At 39.5% G+C, this 21,911-nt stretch overlaps 4 protein-coding genes and 1 pseudogene across 7 annotated transcripts; 2 read left to right on the plus strand and 3 right to left on the minus strand.

Moving 5' to 3' along the window:
• The first annotated feature begins 565 nt into the window (after nucleotides 1-565).
• LOC124644526 lies at nucleotides 566-6,609 on the plus strand. Of its 3 annotated transcripts, XM_047183956.1 has the most exons (3): nucleotides 566-4,500; nucleotides 5,633-5,847; nucleotides 6,061-6,609. In XM_047183956.1, exons 1-3 carry the CDS (start codon nucleotides 4,028-4,030, stop codon nucleotides 6,537-6,539), a joined length of 1,167 nt encoding a protein of 388 aa, XP_047039912.1. In that variant the 5' UTR covers nucleotides 566-4,027; the 3' UTR covers nucleotides 6,540-6,609. The 3 variants fall into 3 exon arrangements, with proteins under 3 accessions (XP_047039912.1, XP_047039911.1, XP_047039913.1); XM_047183955.1 differs by having other exon boundaries at nucleotides 572-4,500; nucleotides 5,633-6,609; XM_047183957.1 differs by lacking the exon at nucleotides 566-4,500 and adding an exon at nucleotides 5,429-5,564 and having other exon boundaries at nucleotides 5,633-6,609.
• Nucleotides 4,511-6,734, minus strand: LOC124644529. Its single transcript, XM_047183961.1, has 2 exons — nucleotides 6,602-6,734; nucleotides 4,511-5,479 (listed from the first exon to the last, which is right to left on the minus strand). Exons 1-2 carry the CDS (start codon nucleotides 6,732-6,734, stop codon nucleotides 4,599-4,601), a joined length of 1,014 nt encoding a protein of 337 aa, XP_047039917.1. The 3' UTR covers nucleotides 4,511-4,598.
• Nucleotides 6,735-8,771: 2,037 nt separating this feature from the next.
• Nucleotides 8,772-11,025, plus strand: LOC124644528 (putative nuclease HARBI1). Its single transcript, XM_047183960.1, has 2 exons — nucleotides 8,772-10,004; nucleotides 10,112-11,025. Exons 1-2 carry the CDS (start codon nucleotides 9,784-9,786, stop codon nucleotides 10,974-10,976), a joined length of 1,086 nt encoding a protein of 361 aa, XP_047039916.1. The 5' UTR covers nucleotides 8,772-9,783; the 3' UTR covers nucleotides 10,977-11,025.
• Nucleotides 11,012-13,377, minus strand: LOC124644530 (myb/SANT-like DNA-binding domain-containing protein 3). 2 transcript variants are annotated; one of them, XM_047183962.1, is made up of 7 exons: nucleotides 13,054-13,377; nucleotides 12,514-12,739; nucleotides 12,235-12,408; nucleotides 12,107-12,160; nucleotides 11,810-11,872; nucleotides 11,599-11,734; nucleotides 11,012-11,387 (listed from the first exon to the last, which is right to left on the minus strand). In XM_047183962.1, exons 1-7 carry the CDS (start codon nucleotides 13,071-13,073, stop codon nucleotides 11,146-11,148), a joined length of 915 nt encoding a protein of 304 aa, XP_047039918.1. In that variant the 5' UTR covers nucleotides 13,074-13,377; the 3' UTR covers nucleotides 11,012-11,145. The 2 variants fall into 2 exon arrangements, with proteins under 2 accessions (XP_047039918.1, XP_047039919.1); XM_047183963.1 differs by lacking the exon at nucleotides 12,107-12,160.
• A 700-nt stretch (nucleotides 13,378-14,077) lies between these two features.
• On the minus strand, nucleotides 14,078-17,069 carry LOC124644385 (annotated as a pseudogene).
• Between the last annotated feature and the right edge of the window lie 4,842 nt (nucleotides 17,070-21,911).

A 21,911-nucleotide genomic window follows, 5' to 3' on the forward strand; every position in this document is an offset into this window, starting at 1 on the left:
CACCATATTGGTATCCTTCCATACCATGACATCGACGTCCCCTTCACATTTATTCACATAACCTTCACACTTTATCACAATACGTCGAATCCACAAATATATTAGAAGAAAGAAAGAAAGAAAAACCATTTATTTAACACACAAATGACGCAGAAAACAAACACACTCAAATACAAACAAATAAAACAATGGACAAAACAAACAGTGAAACAAAAAAGAAAAGCGCTGCAGCTGCGTCACTTATGCGTGAAAAGGGGCAGCGCTCAGCATAATGCTGTGTCTCGCACACGCAGCTATTTCTTTAGCCTCTTCAAAAAGCTGTCGATATATAACGTCCACATTTTCGCTTTTATTTTGTAAAACGCTTAAACTTTAACTAATTTAATCAATTAAACAAACCTTGTGCTAGCTTTTCCCCTAAAAATTTTTGATTAAGTTTTTCTCCTTAATTGGATTTTTTTTACTTATTTTTTTCTAGTAGCAACACTGATAGGTCTTTATTTCTTTTTACTTTATTTTTCATTATTAGACAGTCAGTTAATAAGCTACTATTTTTTTTAACGACGTTAAAAAATCATCAAATGTTTTCCCTCTCCCGCTGTGGGTTAGCAGCGGTGAAGGAGTGTCAGACTCTTACTGACTAAAAACCGTCGCATCCGCATTTACGGACGCCCTGAGCCTCTCGGCTAGAGCGTTTGCGGCGTGCCCGCTGGCTGCTACCGGGACCTCCAGCATTCGGGCGCCCGTTGCGTTCACCCTGAGCCGAAGGCCCTCGGTGATACACAAAGAAGAGATTTTATAAGATTTATTCGGAAATTTCTATGAGAGTCGAAAGAACTATGTTGAAAGATTATATATGCATTTAATACAGATACGTTAAGAAGGCGCTTAAATAATGTTTTGTACCACACTTTTGTACGTTTTCTTTCACAAACTCGTAGGTTTTTTTACCCTTATTGGCTGCTTTATTTAGGATAAGCTGACAAATCTCCAACCAGCATTTCCACACGAGAAGACTTTCGTCCAGGTTTAGGTCGGCAAGGTTTTGCCCAGGAGTATACATCTTCTGAAATTTTTTGTTCAGGTGTAAAAGAATCGCCTCGGAGTCCAGGTCTAGCGCAGACATGTCATCATTGTTATTGAAATGAAGACATTTGTTTATCATTATAAATCGGTCGATAGACATGTGTGCGCTAATTTCCACAAGACTTTCAATATCCGTTTGAATAGAATCAAATTCGCTGTATGACTCTAATATTTTATTTAAACGAGCTGTTATTTCAAGAACTTGAACCTTATTAAGAATTTTATTAGGCAAAAATGTTTCTTTCTAGAGTAGTTTCGGGTATTATGGCACACCATAATCCTTTTAGAAAATAAAACTAGAAGTATATGAGATCAATCAGTCTTCATTGGTTAATTAAGTCGTCAAACTAATCAGTAATCTAGAACTAGAAACTTAATGGCAACATAATTTCGCAGAATAACTAAAAATATTGTTTTTCTTAAACTTGAACATTTCCAAAGTCTGTTCCTGGTGGGGTAATATAGCCTAGGGCCATATTGGCCGGTTAGGGCCATGTTGGTTGGTTACTACTATAATACGGTGACACATATGTTTACACATTCATAACATACGAAATATCACTACTAAAACACTATTATACATATTAGTCTTTTCTATTTTCTTCTTAAACGAGTCTCTCAAGTCGTTTTTGTATGGAGATGAAGTCAGCAATGTCGATTTACAAGCTCTTCTGCCTCGTTTACTAGTCTTTCTAGGTGTTATTTCTGGAATCGGAGATAACTGAAAGGGTGTTATAAAATTGTGTGTGGCCCCAATCGCATTGTCGCGACTGGCGTTCATCTTTTTGAGGGCCACCTGTCTGAAGGCGGACTCCACTGGCTTCGCAAAGTCCGCCCTCCTCTCCCGGCCGACGCGTCTTCCTCGGAGGAGCTCTGGTGAGTTGCTGTTTCGTTACCCCCAGCGGCCCTCTCGCTAACGGGCCTCCTATCGGCCTTTTTGACCGAGGCCCCGCGGCCACCGGAGAAAGACCCTAGGTCGTCCGCCTTCCTCTTGAGGAAGGTCTCAACCCTGTGGTCCTTCTTGCTGCGGGGGACCAGTTCCCTCACTGGATACGGACTCGCACTCCGAGACCGCATCCCACTCCCGCCCTATCTTTGTCTTTTTAATTTTTTTGTTTTTGATTTCGGATTCCATAAATGTTCCCACGAGTATTTAACGTTATTAAACACAGGGCAGAATGTTAGCACGCAGGCACCGACTACTCTCGGGAAGAGCCCCGAGGGGTGCCGGCGTCCGCACCCCAGGGTGCACGTGGAAGTTTTCTGCCCCAGCACCCCATACTACTATTTCCAACCGACTTACTGAAAAGGAGGATTTTTATTCGGTTGTTTTTCTTTTTCAATATTTCCGTGCTTGGGCGGGCACGTTAAGCATTTGTCCTGTTACTTAGGCTCGTTTTAACCGACAAAGAAAAATCTTAAAACAGCTATTTCTTTTGTTAGTTTCGGGATTTTTTCCATGCAGTTCCCACGAGTATTGAACTTAAGTCTTAACAGTCCACGGAAAGACGAGGGTGGCTATAGAAAAAACTTATGGCCATAGCCTCTCTCATAAAGTCCAACCATTTAGCCTGTAATCGCAATTCATCATCTCTTTGTCTCACCCTTTCTTGCATCTCTAACTCCTAAGTCCTCTGTCACTCTAGGCTCACGCTCACGCCTATCACGCTCTCTAGCATACTCCTTTGCCTTTCTATCCGCTTCTGAAAACATTTTTCCTATTTGTTGTTCCTTGGCTTTTTTTTGTGGTGGTGGTTTCCACGTCTCTTCTTCAGATATTTGAGGAGATGCAGGATGTGCCTCAGTCGATGGGAGAGCAGGGGTTTCATCTGGTGGACTCGGTCACTTGAGTTAACATACCTTGCGCCATTTCTCCTCGGACCTAGATTCGCCTGTGCCTTCACTATTTAATTGATTTGACAATTCCTTCCATTTCATTTGTATGAAATTCCGCCCTCGTGGGCCGCCTGAAGGTTTAGACAAATCTCCATTTCTGGAATAGAAATAGCATTGCACTTAAAATACTTCACACTAAAGTTTATGCCACTCAAACTTATTAAAACTGTTTACTCACGCTTCCATGAATTCAACCATCATCTCATATTGCGTATGACTGGTTCTCATAATGTTTTATTATCTTAAAAGCACTTAATTATTTGTAGAAAAAAAAATACAGAAATACTTTTGTTGTGGACGTGTAGCAAAACATAAACAAACTCTAGGGACGGGTCTGATATGAAGGAACGGAAGACGAAATTGATGTAACATCTCATCACCTAGCCTACTAGGGTTTCAGATAAGCCAGCCATCCCATAAGCCCTCTCTGGGCCCATTATATTTAGGATTTTCTCCGTTGTTTCTGAGAGGCTCGGAATGGTGGTACTGTTTCCTGTCAGGGAGCGTGCTGCATTGGCACGTGCAGTATCATGCCGTGAATTTTTTTGAGATCGCGCCACGTTATAAGTAATTGAATAAAATGCCGTCCGCCACTTTTCCACAGTTTTGTTGGGTCCGTATTCTTTCAGCAACTGCTGGATACCGAGCCATTCTTCGTCGTGGTCTTCCTTGCCCAGAGGACCTCGGTATTCGCCATTTGCAAATAGAGTGTGGGTAGACATATAGTCTACCAACATCTCAATTTACTTATGCACTTGGATTCATTTCGATTTTCCCTTTCAAGGTTTTGTGTTTTGCGTAGTTTTTGGAACGACTTTGGTAGTGTTTGTGCATTAGCTTCACAATTGGCTGCTCATTTCCAAAAAGCTTTTTTTTCCTTAACCTTTAGGCTGCGTTTCCACCAGAGATGTGCGAGGATGCATAGCGAGGGATGTGTTTGTAAAGAACCAATAGGATCGCTTCATTTACCTTGCCTCGGTCAGCACAGCTCTGGTGGAAACGGCTCAGCGGAGCTAGATTTTTGCGCATACAAAACAAGCGCGGGATGTGTGCGAGGGATGTGTACGAGGGAAGTGTGCGAGGAATGTGTGTTGAGAAAGATGTGTTGCGAGGTTTGCGCATACTGTACCAGCCAGTCCATAGACGGAGTTTGTTGGAAGTAGAAGTGCGCAAAATAGATAATAATATGGATAATTGGAAAAAGAAAATACTTTTACATTTAACAATTTGTGATGAAGAAATGGAAGCAGAAGATACGGAGTTTATTAGTTCTATAATTTTGAGCAATACAAGAACACACAGGTTTTGGATACGTAACCATATTAAATATCATCGATTACATGGAGAATTCTTTACCTTTTTTCATACGGCTGATGATGAAATATTCGAAAATTCTTATCGAGTATCTAGAAGTAACTTTTATGAGTTACACAATTTGATTGAGAACATTATCAAGAAAGAAGACACTCACTACAGAGAATGCATCAGCACCAAGGAAAAATTGGCGGTATGTTTAAAGTAAGTAAAATAGTTTGAATCAATTTTGTCTTTATTAAACATATTAATTGAAAAGTAATCATAATCTGCAAAATAAGTAGACAACAAGTTCCTCTTTTTCATGGCAAATTAGGCTCTGTTCCTACTTTGTTTGAAGTATTTGGCGTTTGTAGGTCTGAATGTTGTGTTCCCGGAGATGCTGGTTGTACAGCTTCCAGTTGGAAAGATGAATCCATCTGGCCCACTGTTTTATTTGTATTTCTACCAGAGCTTGAAGAATAACCAAGTTGTTCAGGATCCAGCTGAGGCGGCAAATCCATCTGGCCTGCTATATTACTACCTACTGCTATACTGCTATCAGAGCTTGAAGAATAACCAATATTTTGATTATACCACGACAGCACGTAAGATTCTTCGGCTTCGCTAATCATATTAAAAAGTTTCCTTTTTAAAGGAACTTGCATGTAATCTGGTAATTTTTTAAATGTTTTCGCCATTGAAAGAAAAAAATGATCAGTATCATCGCAGTCCGTTGGTTTTAAAAGTTCTCTTAATTCTTGCCTTTCTTTTCGAAAATCTTCTTGATTTTTCATATGTTTTTGTATTAAAATTGATAATTCATCGCCTTTTTTCTTCTTTGATGATGACGGGGTGACCGAATCTGTTGAAATGCCTGAAGTTGAGGCTATTTCGTAAAGATTGTTGGGATTGTCAGCTTGATTTGGTGTATGTTCAGTGCTCTGCGAAGAGTCATCTTGGTTTAATGAATATTGAGTGCTTTGCGAAGAGTCATTTTCATTATTTGGTGACGAAATATCCTCTTTATAACTTGACTCTCTATCTCTGTTGGCCATGTACGGTAAAAGAAATTCCATCAATTTTTGGTATTTCCATTCACGTGTTTTGGTTGTAGCCTGTCCGCTTTTTTTAGATTTCTGCCTCTTTAGCGCGTCCCGATGGCTATCCCGTAGTTGTTTCCAACGATACTTAGCGCTTTTCACTGAAATAATAGAAAATTATGATTAGGAATATAACATTTTTATACCAAGCATGTTGTCTTACAGATCGCAAAAAATCAGTAACAGGTAAAGAGTACTTTTTTATTTGTTAATTATTTTTCTTACTATTATTATAAACATTCCTTTTTTTGCAGGTATTTATCCACGGGCTCGTCGTTCACACGATTGGCAGAAAATTTTAGGATTGGAGTAGCAAGTGTGTCGAGAATTGTGGCAGAAGTTTGTAATGCTCTTTGGCTTGTTTTACAACCTCTTGTTATTCCAAAACCTACCAAAGACGACTGGAAGCGAATAGCAAAGGATTTTCAAGAGCTATGGCAGTTTAAAAATTGTTTGGGGGCTCTAGACGGTAAACATGTTTATATAATGTGTCCTGCAAACACTGGGTCCTCTTTTTTTAATTACAAACAAAGATTTTCTATAGTGCTTATGTGCTTAGCTGACGCTAGGAGAAAGATTATAATGGTTGATGTGGGATCCATGGGAAGATTTAGTGATGCTGGAATATTTGATGATAGTGTTTTTGGAAAATATTTGAAAGAAAAAAGATTGAATCTTCCAGAACCTGAACCATTATATGAAGGAGGTGAACCAGTACCATTTGTATTCATTGGAGATGAGGCTTTTCCTTTGATGGAAAATTTCATGCGCCCATATCCGCGGGACCAGTTAGACCAACAGAAACGTATATTTAACTATAGACTTTCGAGGGCACGTCGCATTGTAGAAGCTACATTCGGTGTATTGGCACGAAAGTGGTATGTGTATCGTAAAGACTTTGAATGCAGAGTGGAAACGGTTGACAAAATCGTAAAAGCCACATGTGTAATGCATAATTTTTTAATTGAAAGACAAAGTAATCATTTGGATTGCATTGATAACACAAATACAAGTACTCTTGTATCGGTTCCTAGCATTTCCGTCGTCGTGTCAAGTGATAGTTATGATGTAAGAGAGAAATACTGCTCTTATTTCAATAATCAAGGAAAAGTGTCATGGCAAGATACTCGTATTTCGTCACGAATTCATCGCACACAATAAATACCCAAATATTGTAACTTGTATTTTAATATACCTGATTTTAATACATGATTATTACTTACCATCTTTATATTGTATTTCTTTGACTATTTCCTCCCACGCAGCGTCCTTAGTTTCATTACATTTGTAAAATGACAAAGAAGTGTTCCACAAACACGGAAACTTTTGAACGGCATCAATTAATTTTTCGTCCATTATGCCACGCAACCGTACGACATGCGTACGACTACAAGCGCTTACGACAGCAAAGTGAGACGTGAGCGCAGCGCGGTGAGCGGCAGGCAGGCGTTCGCGTTACTCCGCTCCCACTACACCGCACCCCCGTCGACACATTTCACAGCTTCGCAACGCATCCTCGCGCCACACATTAATGCGCATTTTCACAGCTCCGCTACACATCCTCGTAGGCACATTATCATCGCACAGCTTTAGTGGAAACACCCACACATTTTCACAGCACAGCTAGACATCCTCGCACGACACATTTCCATCGCACATCTCTGGTGGAAACGCAGCCTTAACCTTGTGTCTCCGAAAGAAGTGGAGAAAAGTCTCAGTGTATTTAAAATTGACACGTTGCTGCGTTCGAGAAAGGTCCCCTTTAGAGAAGACCTAATTATGTTGCAGCCTGCACGACTGCAACGCCATCTGAACCCCAACTTATAATTGGTATCGGTCTCCGCATTCATGGGACGCCCACAGGATGGGCAGCGCAGCATAATTCCAAATATTAAAATTTCTAGCTAATACTAATTGAAATGGTTCCATTTCACCGATACAACTACAAACTAAAACTGCAATCTAAAACTAAAATAAAAACTGAAATCTAAAACAAACTAAAATAAAAAACGAAAACTTAAGACTAATAAAATAAAAAAACAAACTACCTAAAAAAATAATCAAATTAAATAATATGAACTAAAAATAACAAAATCAAAGCAAAGAAGAGCAAAACAAACAAAAATAACAACTGAGTACTAAAAAGCAAGAGAGAAAAAACTGAAATTTTAATATTTAGAACGTATTGAGAATTCCCAACAAGTTCCGCATATTTTCTGTACCAGTACGTTAAGATCAAACTTTACGCTTTACAATGAGTTTTTTTTCTTATTTTTGCTGGTTTTTTTAACTCGATGTCATGGGTTTTGAGTAGACCAACAATTTCTTTCCCGAAAACAGTCTCATCCGAGCTACCATTTTGGAAATATTAACCATTTTCTAAAAACAAGAAAAATGAAAATGGACCATAACTCGCAAACGGTGCGTCGTAGGACCATGCTTCTCAGATCGTAAATGATTGCTGCAGGCAAGGTCGAACCGATTCGGCTACACTCCAACCGCGGTATCTCTTTCGAACAACCCGCAGCCCCGGCAGGCCTTGGCCCTGCTGGGCCCCGCTAGGGTTGCTGACATCTCTTTGAGGAGCGCGTGGAACAACGCGCGCCGTCGACACGGGTCTGTGTTCTCAAAACTTACAAACTATAGAAAGCAAATATCACATTAATCGGGAGTAAAATGGTCATAAACAAAATAATTACAAAAAAAACACCAGAAATATGAACATTGGAACAAATTCCAAATGTCCAACTTAGTCATTTTTAAAGTGAAATGATGTTCTCTTGAGGAATTATTTATCTCTTGTTAACATCCAAAGCACTTTTCAACTAATATAAAATGAGCTGGTTTCTGATGACCTGATTGACCGACGAGTGACCCCTCATGCCCAAGCGTAAATGTATATTGTCATACGCTCGGTGCATATCCGACATTATATAGGTGCCTGTGTGGACATTTGCCTCAATATGGTCCAGGATCGTACGCGACTTCTTAGGGATAAGCTTTACGTGAATTTTTTTTGGTAAGGCGGCTTAAGCACCCAAATGTCCAAGTTTGCCGCCTTAACTGCCGGCTCCGGTGGTGTTTCCTGGTGTATAAGTGGGTCTCATCTATTTCGACGATGTCCGTGTTCCCACCGACCAATTCCCTATAGTGGGCTTCTACCACCTCACACGCCTCTCTAAGGTAGTGATAGGTTTGAATGGCGGTTTTTTTTTTTGTTACCCCAATATCTATTGTCGCGTGCGACACCTTATCCTTTCTTAGGGTGCGTCCACATCTGGCGAATGTGCCGCGAATGTGCAGCTCGTGAGCCGTTTGCGACCTGCCCGCGAGCTGCGCGCGTGCATTTTTGTTCGTGCGCCGCTTCTGCGCCGCCCGCGCGCAGTTCGCGCGCGACCTAAGCGCCGTACGCGATCAGCGCGCAGGCGGCGCGCGACGCGCTAGTTATTAAATAATTCATAACTTACCAGCTCAGTTCGTTTCTGATTACTGGAGGCTAAGCTAACGCCGTTGTCTCTTTTTTTCCTTTTCATCAGTAATATAATAGCTAATGATGCAGCAATTATATTAAAAACACTAGTGTCGTCTGACATCTTCGATGGTACTGAGCCAGTAAACGGAACTGTAAGCGCGAGAACTGAGTGCGCTCGCGCGCTCTATACGAGCCTTGTATGAGTTGCGCTAAAGAGGCGCACCAAACTATTGCACTGACTGCACGCGCTCAGCTCGCAGGCAGCTCGCAAACAGCTCGCGATCTGCACATTCGCGGCACATTCGCCAGATGTGGACGCACCCTTAAGGAGTGCAGTATCATGAGACGTAGCGTATTAAAGCGCGTCCTCGAGCAAAACGCAGCGGAAGCCGTTTATTGTACTGTTTTTTTTTTTAAGTCAACTTCAAAAATATGCTGACTTAGCAAGACGAGAGTAAAAGGGGCAAATTATGCACGAGTCTTAGATGAAACCGGGTGTTTCACTTTTCACTTTTCCGTGCTCGGGAGAGCACGTTAAGCTTCCCCCCCCCCCCCCTAAAAATTTGGGTAATCTTTTCTCTATTTTATTTTTTAGTAGCACCTAGTTACATTATTTCCAGTGATTGTGTTACATTTTGTAGAATTTTCCGTGTATGCACGTTAAACCTTTGCCTCATTAAGAGTGAGTTGCACCAACTTACTTTAACGATAACAAAACTCGAACCAACGGTCAAATCTCTGGTTAAGTCAATAATGGATTGCACCATTTTAACAATGGTTAAAATGACGTCATATTTAACGATAACCGTAACCAGTCAATTTTGGCCGGTTATCGTTATTGCTAAGTTAACAAATGTCAAAATCTTGTCAAAATAATAACCTAGTCCGTTGTTTTCTGTTGTTTTATCATATTTAAGTATAAAAAAATTAAAAATGTCTTTAGTACGTGATATTTTATGGGAATCTAGTTCTTCTGACGACGAAAATTATAATGATTTACCTAATTCTCGAAAGAAAAAAGTGTATCAACCACGTGTTAATCGATTCCTAAAATGGAATGAGCAGGAGTTCTTGGATAGATTTCGGATTTCCAAAGGTTTAGCACGAGCCCTGGCTTCTCATTTAGCACCATTGCTCCAAACCAGAACCATGAAGTAAGTGCCTGTTTAATAAAGGCTTTAAAAACTATAGTGGGAATATTTGAGTCGTCCTATGTATGACTAAGGTATAACTACATAAACAATATTGTTTTTCTTTTCAGAAACTTTGCAGTTACTCCAGAGCAGCAAATAATAATGGCATTGGAATTTTACGCATGTGGTTCTTTTCAACGCTGCATTGGGGATGCTGCAGGTGTTCACAAATCTACTGTTTGTCGAATAATTCATCGAGTGAGCAGAGCTATAGCCGGACTAAGAACAGACTGGATTGCAATGCCTAAAAATATTGAGGAAATGGAAACTGAGGCCAAAAAATTTTATGAAATATGTGCATTTCCTAAAGTAATAGGAACTATAGACTGCACACATATACCAATCAAATCGCCAGGTGGTGCAGATGCAGAAACATATAGAAATAGAAAACAGGTATTTTCTCTTAATGTGCAAGTAATCACAAATGCTGAGATGTACATTACAAATATAGTTGCTAGATGGCCTGGAAGCTGTCACGACAGCCATATTTTCAACAGCAGTGTCATTAAGGGACGCCTAGAAGATGGAGAATTTGATGGTTTTTGGTTACTAGGAGACAAAGGTTATGCCAATAAACCATATTTGCTAACACCTCTACGTAATCCTGTTACAGAAGCTGAAAAACTGTACAATGAAAGTCATATTCGTACTAGAAATATTGTAGAACGCAGTTTTGGTTGTTGGAAAAAAAGGTTTCCTGCAGTGTCATGGAAACTCAGAACAAATACAGCAAGAGCCCAATGTGCTATAGTGGCAATGGCTGTCCTATATAATATTTGCAAGAAATTGAGAGACCCGATGCCAACATGTTACGACTCTGATAATGAATCATCAGATTCTGATGACAATGACCTGACCTCTGCATATGTTAGCCAGCATGACGAGCATAATAGGAATATGCTAATAAATACTTATTTTGATAGATTACATTAAGATAGACTATGTTTTAAATGAATAAATAAAAAAACTTCAAAAATAAAAATGCATTTTTATTTTTTTTCTCAGTAGAAAACAAAAAGTGCATGGCATTTTCAGATTCCCATAATTCAGAAAGATAAGGATTTTGATGAAATTTCTCCTATACAAAAAGTAAAAATGTATCTTAAAAATTTATTTTTTTCTCCCTTAAAATATCTATTTCAAGTTTAAGTTTATCCACTTCAAGCTTATGTTTTTCTTCATTGTGCCTCAGTAACTGGCTGTGTAATTCATTTTGGTGACTAATAGATAACTTTATCTTTTCCATCTCCAACTCATGAAGGCCATCTAAAACTGTCAGTTTCTTTTCCCTTAGTGCTTGTTTTATGATATTTTCACTCTTCCCTTGTTTTTTCTTTATGATACCTAAAATTGAAATAAAATATTAGGCTACACACTCAATAATTAAATGGCCTATTAGCGCAGTCGGTGGTAACCCTGCTGATGTACTAGATGGTGTGGGTTCGATCACCACCAAGGAAAAACACTTGTGGTGAACTCTGGTGTTTTTGTTATATATTTATCTATGTATGTAAGTACAAAGTTTGGCTATAGATTGTCATTTAAAAATACTTACGACTTAGTTGTGGTGCTACTGGTCTCTTTAGTGATGAATGTGGGGCACTAGCATCAAAAACTTCATCTGGGACAATATTTTCAACATTATCAAAACTTTTGTCTTGATCTGTAATAATTGTGTTGACTACAACATCCTGCAAACAAGTTAATATAATTAATTAATGCATCTAATCCAAATACATATTAAATAATTTGGAATACATAAATACCTTGAGTATATTGGGCATGTCATGTTGAATTTCACTATCAGTATTTGTGTCTAGTTTCACTTTCTGTAAAAACATTGCTTTTATTATTAATCTTTTCAATTTATTACTAAATCTAAACAGCAGATTGGTGGCAAATAGTTTTGAATAAATAGTGCAATTTATTTATTTTTTAAATTTTTAAACCTACAAGCTTAGTACTTATAAGTTTTATCACAATCACTAAATATTTGTGATGATATGTAGATAACAGGGTCTAAAAATAATCAAATTATCTTTAACAATTCAAACCCTCATTACTTTTTGTATAGGAGGAATTTCATCAAAATCCTTATCTTTGTGAATTATGGGAATCTGAAAAAAAAAAAAGAATATATTTTATAGTATCTCCTTTACACCTTATTTATAATCTGCAATAATTTACTCACTGTAACAATGGAATTTGGGGAAATAATGTCATCATCATATATAGCCTCATTTCCATCAATAGATCCAGACATAATGGATCTTAACCAATCAGTAGCATCTTCTGAATCTGGAGGAAGTGAGGGAGGATTTCCTCCACCTGTGCGTCTCATTTCCTGACGTTCTCTACTTGCTACCTGCAAAATATAATTTCTTTGTTATAACATTAGACATAAATTGATTCATGTTTTTAGAAGGTGAGATTAGTTCACTTCCAAGCAGCGGAAAGTAGGTAGAATTACCTTCTTTGCAGATCTTTTCATATTTTCAAATTTATATTTTAGCTGCTTCATGTTTCTAGGTACTTGACCAACAGCATTAAATTCCTTTGCGATGCAGTGCCATGCATGGTCTTTTTGTTTTGTACTACTCCCATCAGTTTTTTTACACATAAGTACATTTTTATATTTGTCTACAAGTATCTGCAATCGACTAATCTCTTCCTTAGTAAAATTGACACTTCTTTCCCTGTAAAAATAACAAATACTTTATTCAATGTGGTAAATAACAATAGGCAGTAAGGAATATACCATGAATTTTTCATATGGATGTTTAATTATGTTATTTCACATAGTTTTTTTTTATTTATTGTATGAACAATTAAATAAAACATTTTCTAAACAATGTTGTATGAATAAAAAGTGTGGACTGAGATATTATTTTATATAGGACCTAAGTAAAACACGCTTGATTTAACTTGCATAGGCTAAAAGTTATAATGTACTAATGTAGTGGCGCACTTTTTATCAGGTATAATAAATTTAACATAAAATTAAACTCACTTTGTCTTGAAGTCATCCATTATTACTATTACAATATCCGTGCTTGATTCGGCAAACAGACGGACACAACAAAAACACAACAATTATAATAACACAAACCTAACCTCACGAAACGAGATTCGTGAAAATAAATTTGACATAAGGCTCACAGTGTTGTCATAACAAATAATTTTCCCCGTCAGTTTTTAGGGATAATTTATCTTTTTATACTGTCAACCCCATTAGCGTTAACTGTTAACAAAAAAATCATGGTGCAACAAACATTTGTAAAGTTCTGTGGTCATCGTTATAGTTACTGCTAAAATTAATCTTAACTATAGCATTAACTACGCCTGTGGTGCAACTCACTCTAATACTTCTCCTCGCTCGCTTAGCGGGAGTATTTGCCGTTTCAATTACAACTTTTCCATTTTACTCTGCAAAGCAGCTCATGCCACTTCCCCTGGGAAGACCTGTTGCTAGGTAAATGTACATTCGGCCTAGTAATTTCCCATGCATCCATTGCCTCTGCTATGTACGGTACCTCTGTCTGCAGGCGATCCACCTTCGCCTGCAGTTGCCGCGTCCTCTCGGAGGTGGTGCGCTGCGTCAGTTCCTGAACAATGCCGAGCAAGCTCGCTGCCCGGCATTTCAGGGCCTTCTGAAAGGTCCCCTTCGGGTTGGTGGAGTTGGAGACCAACTCAAGGATCTCCAACTGATCCTCCAGAGCCATGCGCTCCATTTCTTCTAACTTTTCTGCTGCGTCCGAAGAGCCTCCGGAGCCCCGCTTGAGGAAGGCTCCAGTTATTAATGACTTCGTGTCGGAGAAGTCTGTCGACACGAGGTCGTTTCCTCGCATGAGACTGGCCGCGGATGGAGCGCTTCTGGTCTCAGATGCCGAAGCATCTCGGGACATGGGTTGGCCCCATGCCCCAGCATGTTTTTAGATCGTTGTGCACGAACATACAACGATTGTTTGAATGCGGTTTGTATGTAGGTGTTAACTTCGTGATGACGTCATGTAGGTGATCGACGAAGTTGTGATTCATTGCCTTCGCTGCTGGTGATGGATCATAACTAAAATATTTTGTCGGTACATATATTCGCCTATGTTCAAACGCCGCTGACTCCTGACATTGGCGCTTTAATTCTAACCATTGCCGCTCTATGGTGTTGGTATATACTTTGCACCGAACGTTATTTGGGCCTGGTACTGGGATCCACAGGGATATAAGCAGTCCCCGCCGTAAATTGTCGACTGTGATTGACACTGGGATGTCCACGCATACTAAGTCTCAGGTGCTTGCCCTAGTATGCTCGGTGCTGGTCGGACATAGTGTACGAGTTTTGTCTAACATTTTGCTGGATTATTGGTTCTAATGTGGCCCTATTTTTGTTCGGTATTAGCTCTACGTGTATTTTTTTTGTGAGTCGGCTTATGCAACCAAATGACCATGTTTGCCTCTGCAATAATCGACCCCTGTGATATTTGTTGGTGTACAGGTGGGTTTCGTCAACCTCCATTGTGTCGTTGTCCCCGCCGATCATATCGCGGTCATGAGCTTCGTCGGCTGCGATGACCTTCCGCTGCTCCCTTTTGGCGGCGTTAAGTTCCGCTTTGGTGCTCCCTAGCGAGGTGCAACTCTTGACCCCGGGGTCCTCACTAGAGACCCCCATTTGTCTGTCCCGCTGGCCACCAAGTTTTTTTAGCGCAGGAACCTTCCATGCGCATCCCTCTGCGGCTGCGAAGCAGTTGCCTTTCTTGAGGTCCTCTTGGGGGCTGGCAGGCCTTCCTCATCGGAGGACAAGCCTGCTGACCCAGCCTCCAGAGCAGGGTCGCCTGGGCGTTTCTCACGCGTCCTCCCGCCTCCATTTTTCTTTTTACCGCTGCCAGTAACATTATCGGCAACAGGGGCCTGGTCGCCTACCCCTGCGCGTTCATCGGTAACCAATTTAGCACTCGCAGGCCCGGATACGTGCGAGCGCCGGGCGTCGGCGGGTCGCATGACAAATCACATTCAATATCGGACGTTTTCATTATTACGATTTGAGTGATTACGCTCATCACTCGCCCAAGACAATATGTACGCGCTTCCTTGGACAAATAAAAATGCGAATGCACAACTTATTACTGGTTTATATTATCAAAACTTTACAATTAATTATTCACACGAGATTAGATTATTGAATTTAGACTGCAGAGATGCGTTGGATCCGTTACGTATTGGCAAAGGTGTTGATCTCGACGGCCCGTGAAGGCAAGTGGACGAGCGCCGCTATCGACGCCTCCGTCCTCGTGGTGGCCTCCCGTTGGATGACGCAGGGCGCAGTTCGAATCGCCGCCTGCGATTGGCTCGCGCGCAGGTGGCGTGATGCGCGGCGGGCACCTCGGTGTTGAGGGAGCGCGTCCCGCGCTTCCCCAGCATTTTGCCCCGCCGCCCGACTGTATTGCCAGGCGGCGCCGGCCGTAACACAATACATTTAAAAAAAAAAACTTTATTATAAATTATTACATTGATTATACATTGGTTGGTGATGCGGCCGTTCTTTACGGGAGGGTATTTGGTCCTCCCGAGGCCAACGGGTGCCCCTAGTGCAGGATATACCGCCCGCTGTTCGGTGTAACTAAAAGCTACTTAAACCTTATTTTTTTTCTATAATTTGATCTCATAGTCGTTTTGATACGTTACGTTCATCTGTTTGATTACTTGCATCCACCAGTCTGCAATAATCGACCCCTGTGGTATTTATTCGTGTACAGGTGGGTTTCGTCGACCTCCACTATGTCGTTGTCCCCGCCGATCATATCGCGGTCATGAGCTTCGGCCACCTCGCCAACCTCGCGTAGGTAATGGTAAATTTGTATGGCCGTTTTTCGTGTTACCCTTACGTCTCTAGCTGCTTGAGACACCTTGTCTCTCCGAAAGAAGTGGAGAAAAGTCTCAGTGTATTTAAAATTGACACGTTGCTGCGTTCGAAAAAGGTCCCCTTTAGAGGAGACCTAATTATGTTGCAGCCTGCGCCCTTCTGCAGTAAATATTTTGGATGAATACCTTTATTTTTAGCCAGTCTTAATTCTTAAGTAAACATGTTGTTCTTTTAGTTTCTCACATTCATTTCTTATAGGCGGTTGGTGATTTTTTATGTGAAATTTAAAGTATTTTGTAAGACTGCGTCGCATCACTCGCATCTCGACCTTATTGATCTTATTAAATTATCACACAAGTCCGTTCCTCGAATTGACTCCCAAGCTTCTTGGCAGTGGTTTAAAAGTTCTTGTTGGGTTCTCTCTCTTCTATTATCCCACCTTTGGACTATTATACCCCACAAATTTTCAATGGGGTTGAGGTCACCACCGGGTTTTAATTTCTGGTTGGTTCACCAACCAGTCCTGCGCAATGCGTGTCTGGTGGATTGGGCAATTATCTTGAATGAACAGGAATTCCGTTAGCTCTGCTCTCGGATACACAGTGCGCACCGTTGGCACCAACGTATCCTCGAGCAAGTCTCTATAATTTATGCCATTTGCTAGCCCTGGAAAGTGCACCAGCTTTCCGGGACCATCTGCACACATCCACGTGTTTAGGCAAATTCTGCCCGATTTATTATTTGCCACGACATTTCGAGGTTCATAGCGCGTATTCATAATGCGCCACAAGCGTTTACGGATATACTGACTTGACTGAAAAGTTTCGTCAGCAAATATAGCATTTGCGAAATTCGCATCCCTCTGCCCTCGAGCGAATCGCACTCGCGCGTTTTTGTTCTTCGGTATGCACGATTTTCCCGACCTGTGTAATGCACGGCACTCGTCGGCGTGAAGGCGTTTTCTTCTTGGTAGATGTCCACCATACGTTGAATGTTATCCTCTGTAAGGACACGAGTTCGTCGTACTCGTGGTCTAAAAAATCAGCGAAACACCAGAACGTAGGTCTCGTTGCTGGCTTTCCGATGGCACCAAAAATGAGTATGTCGCCGCGGTAAATCGGGTAGTAATTTTTTGAAACTTGAAATGCACAAATTCCACTTTTTGCCATTTTTTTCTTTCTCCACTACACCGATATTCATAGAAGTTTCACCTGCGATGATGTACACGAGAAAAATACCACTTCTAGGAATTTTAAAAGGAAATTTTTGCTCGGAGCTTAGCTTGAGCACGTGTTCTCGTGGCGGGGGTGTCCGCATGACTCCTGTATAGACCTATTGCAGGTTCTTACGAAACGTCAATTGCTAGGTGGGGATCATGGGACATGGGCATCTGGAATTTCACGCTCGACGACGACGTCTCGGTTCCTTGTAACCACTTATTCTGCCTCTTTCTGCCACTCTCGTAGCTGGCCCGGCGGGGGCTGGTCAGTTAATCACGTGCTCCACGTAATGTTACGGGGTGGGATGATGGAGACTTTTTTAAAAGAACACTTTTGTTTGAACTAGAAGAAAATAGCATTTTATTCCGATTTAGAAAATACACGTTTTTGGAATGTGTGTCCACATCGAAGTTATAATCCGATCTAAAGTCTCATACCAACGGACATGCTGACGGTATTGCGTCATTACTTGGAAATTAAGTAAACTGAAACTGTGTCAGCAGTTTACTCCATATTGGTCATAGATTAGTTAAATATTATAACAGTACGCTGGCAGTTTCTGTAGCGTTACGCCGTTGCTCAGGTTACACACAATCTCAGCCAATCTGCTACTATTGTTAGCTACTTTTTCCGTGCTTAAGAGGGCACGTTAAACGCCTCGTATGCGATTATTTTTAGCCGGGTCGCTTGAGAAAACATTTCCGACGTTTTCTTTACAGTAATGGGTTTTGCACATATCACTTCTTCAAAATGTAGCTCCCGAGGCCACAAATGCCTCGGCGAATTACTTAAAACAATTTTTTTTTGTAGGTTTTTCTTCCAGTTTCCCGGAAGAGATGCCGTAGCTCAGGTTATACACAATCTGCTACTATTGTTAGCTACTTTTTTCCGTGCTTAAAAAAGCCGTGACTTTTTCCGTGCTTAAAATGATAAGCCGTAATTTTTTCCGCGCTCAACACGTTGAGTCGTAATTTTTCCGCGCTCAACACGTTGAGTCGTAATTTTTCCGTGCTTAACACGTTAAGCCATCATTGTTTCCGTGCTTAAAATGTTAAGTCGTCACTTTTTTCCGTAGTTAACACGTTAGGCCGTAGCGAACACCTTGTAACACTCACGATTGCAATAAATATTTGAAGTTTGAAGTTTGAACACGCTAGTCCGCAATTTGTTTCCGTTGTTAAAACGTTAGGCCGTCACTTTTCCGTGCTTAACATTTTAAGCCGTGTAACCCGACTGCTAGATAAATTTATTCCCACCGTTATACAGAAAAAAGTCTAAATCGTTTATTAAAGTAGGCTAATTAGTATAGCACTTCTTCACGTCAAAATTACAAAATGACAGCACCCCCTAAACGCCCCCCTTTCACCACTTCCTGTGTGTTATTGCTGGGAAGAAGAAGCGGTGAACCACAAACTTCCCAGCAACACGGCTGTCTATTACAATTTAGTTGTAATTATTTAACAAAAATACAATACAAAATTGTTTAAACCACAAAAAAAAACACACTTTTTGTCCACTTCAGAGCTGTTATCTGCGTTTATCTGTAAAATAATCATTGTAATAAGCCTTTTCAATAAGAATATCCCTAATTTTAAAAGACTTACGTCGCTTGACCTAACCTCCAAAATCAAAAGTAATTTATTCAAAGTAGGCTGAAAATCAGCAGTTTTTGAACGTCAAATTTACAAAAGACAGCCTCGCCTTAAGTATTTCTTTTAAGTTTCTTTTTATATTCCTCTTATGGCCTTTAATATTTAAGTAATCATGAATTTCTTGAACGCATTCTCGATACAAAATAAGCAAATTTTCTTTGGGATATGCCAAATTATTATTTTTGAATCTTTTGTACTCTCTATATTGTACATATTTGTGTGTCCCTTGGATTTCAGTCGTTTTGTAACTTCTAATACACTCTTTGCAATTATTTTTTTGTAATTTTCCTATATATATACCCCGCAGTATAGGCTGAACCTGTACTCTCACTCTTTCTTCTACAACTCTTTCGACGCTATTTCGTCTGCTAATATTTCTCAAAATATTTTCTTTGCTAATGTATCTTGAAATATGTATTAGCAGACGTAGAATATTTCAAAATAGCGATATTGAGTTCGGTGAAACATTTTCGTCTTGTGACTGCAATGAACTAAATAAATAATTTAAATCTATACGCAAGTCGCCATCGTCTTCTTCACAATTACAAAATTTGGAGTTAGGGCTTAAAATATTGCCTAAAACTAAGGATTTAAAGGTATATGTGAAGGTATGTACATCAGGATTTACGTTCCCATAATTAATGGACCTAATGCGACCAAAAAAAATTTACTAAGTTGTAAAACGCCGTGCAGTATATCTGTCCGCGTAAACAGACAGGGATATGAATAACGATTCCTGACTCCACGATCATCAAACTGTGTTCTATCAAAATGCTTGTCACAAACAAATTTGTTTCTTAACTGATTTTTAGTGAGTCCAAGTAAGTTAGGGTTTGTAGGAATTAGGAATGACAACCACAAGTTCCTTAAATTATCGTTTATTATGTAAAACAGTTTATGAGAGTTACTTGTAGATTCGCAATCACCAACACAACACTTTCGAAATGCTATGATGGATGACCAATCACTAAAGTAACTAGGACCATTGTATTGTAGGACCCGAGGAGTATGGTTTCTCAAGATCCTCAACTCAACCAACATTGGGCACTTAACTCGAATCAAAATAACACAATGATATTAAATTGGCGGCAAATAAGCTAGCATAGAGTATATCATAGTATTCATGTCTATGGATTGCCTATGGCATTTGCTAAAGTTTGTGCCAATTATATTATTTTTATCAACTTTTAACTTATACAATGAAAACGGCGCACTAGGACTACAGTTCAAACTAAAAGTCATACCATTATAGTACGGGTTAACAAATATGTAGTCAGCTTCTTATGGCAACTGCGCTATCTTTGCTTCCTCCGAGGCAGCTACTGTTTTCAAAATATCTATTGCATACAATATACTCTATTTTAAAGTACAGGTAGCTATCATAGACGTACAACAGGTTCCATATACATAAAAAAATAAATAAAACAAAACTGATTATTTTTTCAAAAGTTAAGTTTAAGATTCAAAATTGGTCCTAAAATAGTCATTTTTGCGTCTTGGGCACTAATCAATTGTTTATAGTTTATAGATATTAGGCTGTGTTCAAACCAAACTGACTGTTAGCCGCCGAATGTGAGCGAACGTTACGCAATTTATTGTATTACCATTCATATTCACTTTTTCGTTCACATCTAACCGACGATATGTTATTACGCTATGCTTAGCGTATTGTTGCGTATTTTCAGCATAATGTGAACGAAAAATATTGTTTATTTTCACGTTTAGACTGGGGCTCACAGTGAGCCTGCTCACATTCGGCGGCAGACAGTCCTTAACTCAGATATTAAGAGCATTTTTATATGTATTTCTGTTCATACTACAAACCTTATGTGTAAATACGGTAGTGGGATACTTCATTTTATATAAGGTACTGTTGATTTCTATATCTAATCTATCGATTTTTTGTGGTTAGAGATCGTTTGATGTCAATCATATCGAGCTTTATCAAAATTCTAATATCTCCTGTGGTGTCGGATTACCGTCCCATCAGGCTATTAGAGTGAAGGAATAGTGAGTGCACCTGTGTCCAAGCAAATGCTCGTGCACTATAATATGTCCTGCGCAGCTGGCTGATCTTATATGAGAATGACACAATTACTTCATATTATTATTATGACAAAATTCAATCTCTCTAATCGCAAATCATGGATCGGTTATTGAAACTAACTAGACAAATTTAACATGCCTGAAATTATTGTTCCTCGCCTTAAATTAATGTAGCCTTGTCAAGCAATAAATAGATACTGTAGAACACCAATATTATGATAATAATGATCTATTTTATACATTGTACATAATATATTAAGAGACATTTTTAATGTAAATGGCATGCTATGAAGCTATGAATATCTGAGATATATGAGAATAATTTTATGTCTAAAATAACGTACTGTCAAACAAGCAGCTTAGGTAAATATGTAATGTATGTATATCTGGTTTCAACTGCTATTTGATTGAATGAATCCACTGTGCTCGAAACTTGCTCGCGGGAGGACTTAATGAGCGCATCCGGCCGTGCTCTCGCTGTGGCGGCATATTGGGCTGACATAGGATAGTCTCACTATAAGACATGCCATCGACACGAAAGATGAAGTAAGATGTTGAATGACGCTTGTTCAACGTTCGGCCTAGTCATTCACTCAAATAGCAATTTCAACCAGATTACTGTGACATGTATCATGACTTTCAATTAAAAATAAAATGTCTTCACTAAATATGTATAATATTAGCCAATGTTGTAAGTGCCTGTAGATTTATATGGTTTTTTTTAGCGTAAATTAGAAAATATGCAATCAATAGGTTATGTAATGAAATATAAATGTTACTTCAATGGTAAAAATATCTTGGTATGTGTAAGAAAATACATATTTAAACTATATATTTTACATAACATATTTTTACCATTTGTATGAATGTATAAAATATTCATCCGCATTGCTGTCAGCGGGGATCGTGCCCAAAAGGCTGGCTGCATTGCCACGCTGGATGGCAATGCATATTCTTTGACCGAAGTATAGACCAGCCCTTTGGACACGACTGGATTCCATTAAGCGCTTTTTTTTTATAAATACTTGTGTAAAAGTAATTAGGCTAATTATAGCTATCTATACTGTTAGGGCGATATGATTAAAATTTTCTA

The sequence above is a fragment of the Helicoverpa zea genome, chromosome 30 (assembly GCF_022581195.2).
Source record: "Helicoverpa zea isolate HzStark_Cry1AcR chromosome 30, ilHelZeax1.1, whole genome shotgun sequence".
NCBI classification, from domain to species: Eukaryota; Metazoa; Arthropoda; class Insecta; order Lepidoptera; family Noctuidae; genus Helicoverpa; species Helicoverpa zea.